The sequence below is a fragment of the Sinocyclocheilus anshuiensis genome, unplaced genomic scaffold (assembly GCF_001515605.1).
Source record: "Sinocyclocheilus anshuiensis isolate Anshui unplaced genomic scaffold, SAMN03320099.WGS_v1.1 scaffold1320, whole genome shotgun sequence".
NCBI lineage: Eukaryota > Metazoa > Chordata > Actinopteri > Cypriniformes > Cyprinidae > Sinocyclocheilus > Sinocyclocheilus anshuiensis.
Window position 1 is genome coordinate 38,196 of NW_015544236.1, and position 3,182 is coordinate 41,377.

A 3,182-nucleotide genomic window follows, 5' to 3' on the forward strand; every position below is an offset into this window, starting at 1 on the left:
TGTGTGTGCAGAATCGTCCCTCTGTGATCACATGTGCCCCAGCGAACAACCGTAACTGTAACCTCACCCACTGCACCGTCTCTCACAACGGCTGCTCACCCAGCCTGACTTCAAGCTACCGCAGAGCCTCCAACTGTAAGTACAAACTGCCCTCACTGTCCATGGATGGGCTACAAATTGATGTCCAATGACTTTTTTTCCTTAATGAATTCACTTAATAAAGATTCTCTGCGGAGGGAACTATTAGATGTTCAGTAAACGTGAAATGTTGCACATTTTGTGTGTAATCATATTGCCAGTAGAAGAAATGGAGCAGTTGTGACATGCAGGAAGTGACATCGTTCAGACCATTTCTAGAGTATGGTCTAATTTTTTAGGTTTTATAATTGAACTGTAATGTTGACAGCATTAGTCAAGATTAAACACCTCAATATCAAGGTTTTAAATCAAGTTTCGTAACTTGAATTAAGGACCATAAGATCTTTTTAGTAGGGATGTAACAGTTCACGATGCTTGTTTCACAATATGATTTTCTCACATTTAAAAAAAAAAATTAGAATTGACAAATTATAAATGAAAAGGTGTCCTTTTATTGTTGCTTAGACAAACAGCGTTGTAAACAAAGCAAGCCCTGCCTTATGAACACTAATATGCATTATACAGAGGCAAGATGAAAATATAATCTAAGCTTTTCTGAAAACAATCAGTTCCCCTCAGAGATTCATTCATATAAAGTTGTATCACGATTAATTTAACATCTCAACTGATTTGAATCATCACATATCTATATTGATTTTCAACCGGCTCAGGGTGCATTGCTACATCCCTACTCTTCATTTGTAAGAAATACATTTGTCCACACTTTTTTATTAATGATTTTTTTTTACTTAGTTCTAAGTTCTCAAACATAACACAAATTTCAAATAAGAAATGTTAGTCAAACTATGAAAAATTCAAATTTTGTACATTTTAAGAAAGTTGCATTATCCATCTGCTACATGTATGAAGAATGCATCAGTACTAGAAGATTTTCTGCTAGGCTTTCTGCTAATTTTAATGGTTTCAATATAGAAAATATATGTTTCTAGAGACAAGATATCAGATTTACAATGAAAGGATTCATTGATGCTTTCCAGTTCTGTAGGTTGACTTTGTACAGAGCTAACTTAAGTAGGTATAGAAAGCATATTAAACAAATGTTGTCCCTTCTTGAATCAATCATAATGAGTTACAAATTGTGTTTGGCTCTCAAAGTGTACTGAAACTTTATGAAATCAGATTTTCCTGATCTAGCTAGGGAGATGAGATGTCTGGACTCTTCCTGCAGGTGTTAGTGTTAGTATTACACACACATACAAGCGGTCCAGTTTTCTGATAAGTCGTTAGATTTCACATTGTAATGCATGCAGTGCTGGGCAAACACCCCAGATTCTGCTGGAGGTCTTGTCTGTGATTTACAAAGCACTAAGCGGTGTTTCTGTGTCCCTCAGCGAACACGGCCTGCGACCCTGTCATCGAGGAGCATTTCCGCCGCAGCCTGGGCAAGAACTACAAGGAGCCCGAGCCGGTCACAAACTCGGTGTCCATCACCGGCTCGGTGGATGACCACTTCACCAAGGCACTGGGAGAGACGTGGCTGCAGATCAAGGCCAAGGGCAGCTCCTCGGCGAGCCCAGACTCCTCCACCAATGGCCACATGGTCAACCACAATCACTCCCCTTCCCTCGTGTCTTGAGAAGTGGACCGGCGAACCCCATCCCGCCGCTTCTCTCTCAAAGCATGCATGTTTTAGCAGAGCTGACGCATAGCTATGTACATAAAAGAACGCAAGACAAGGAGGTGCTCCTTTAACTTTCACTTGTGCTTTTGACTCATTTTCTTTTGTAAGTATGCTAGTATACTTTAACTTGGCTGTTGCGTTATGGGATGCCCATACCTGTTTTTTTTTTTTTTTTTTTGGAGAAGTGGACCGGCGAACCCCATCCCGCCGCTTCTCTCTCAAAGCATGCATGTTTTAGCAGAGCTGACGCATAGCTATGTACATAAAAGAACGCAAGACAAGGAGGTGCTCCTTTAACTTTCACTTGTGCTTTTGACTCATTTTCTTTTGTAAGTATGCTAGTATACTTTAACTTGGCTGTTGCGTTATGGGATGCCCATACCTGTTTTTTTTTTTTTTTTTGAGTTAAAGATCAGCCAGACACTATCGAACCATCCGCCTCAGATACCAAAGAAACCGCTGATGCAAACCTTTCACCCAGAAGCCATTGTTCCATCGCACTCTGTCAATCTTTCTCGCTCTCTCCCGGTTGTGTCCTGAATCTGTTCTTGTATACTTGAAGCGGAAGGCCTGGACTGATCTTGCACTGTAGATGGACTGATGTGAGTGTAGCGTCGATGGGATGTTCAGAAGATGTTTGGCAGGTGCTGCGGTTCACGTGGCTTTCGCAGGAAACCTTGGTCAGGGGAGGGAACCCGTTTTCAGTCGCTTGGGCTCTGGCTTCTCTACGGCGCTGACACAACTGGACTGCGGCAGATGTGGGCATTCTTCTCGTTTCAGATGGGTCTTTCCCAGGCACTGTGGTTTCAGTAGAGTAGACTAAAGGTTTAAGGGTAAGCTAGTGCTTATAAGTGCATGTTTTAAAAATAGCTGGTATCTATTATTGTGTAGACATTGCAATCGTAATACTTCTAGCCTTTTCTTCAGATTTGATTTTATTTTTGTCAGTAACAGTCCTAGATAAACTTACTGCTGGTACAGTTGTACTCCATATTATTATTTTCTATTCAATATTCATTGTGGTAGCTGCCAGATACAGAAGAGAAATCAGCCTCCGGACAGGCCATCTATATATTAACGGTTGGTTTTGTATGTTGTTATTAATCGGTGGTACAGGATGCTGTCGCTTTGCATGACTGAAAAAAGAGCATTCGCAGCTATTGACAGGTCAACTGTAGCGTTGACAATCTGCCGGAAACGTCGAGCTAGTTTCGTGTGCGTTTGTTATTCTTCATCCTCTCCTAATTCTGCGCTGGGCTGTCGAAGCGGTCGGCCTGTACCGAATCACACACATTCCTCCGATAGGGAACGGCGTGCAGGTCTTGTGTTCAGTGTAGCTACTCACTAGAGCCTGCAGATACAGGAGACGCTCCAGCTCGTCCTTACATTCCATCAGCCCTGG

The 3,182-nt window shown here is 41.9% G+C and overlaps 1 protein-coding gene across 2 annotated transcripts in view; it reads left to right on the top strand.

The window, feature by feature from the left end:
* Positions 1 to 2,653, top strand: part of LOC107697562 (transcription cofactor vestigial-like protein 4) — a 20,075-nt gene extending 17,422 nt beyond the window's left edge. Inside the window, exons 4-6 of one of the 2 annotated variants that reach the window (XM_016498361.1) lie at positions 12 to 135; positions 1,491 to 1,769; positions 1,983 to 2,653. In XM_016498361.1, coding sequence (XP_016353847.1) covers positions 12 to 135; positions 1,491 to 1,735 — 369 coding nt within the window. In that variant the 3' untranslated portion in view covers positions 1,736 to 1,769; positions 1,983 to 2,653. Of the gene's footprint in view, positions 1 to 11; positions 136 to 1,490; positions 1,786 to 1,982 lie in introns of both variants that reach the window. The other variant, XR_001635216.1, reaches the window with a different exon arrangement.
* The last annotated feature ends 529 nt before the right edge of the window (positions 2,654 to 3,182 follow it).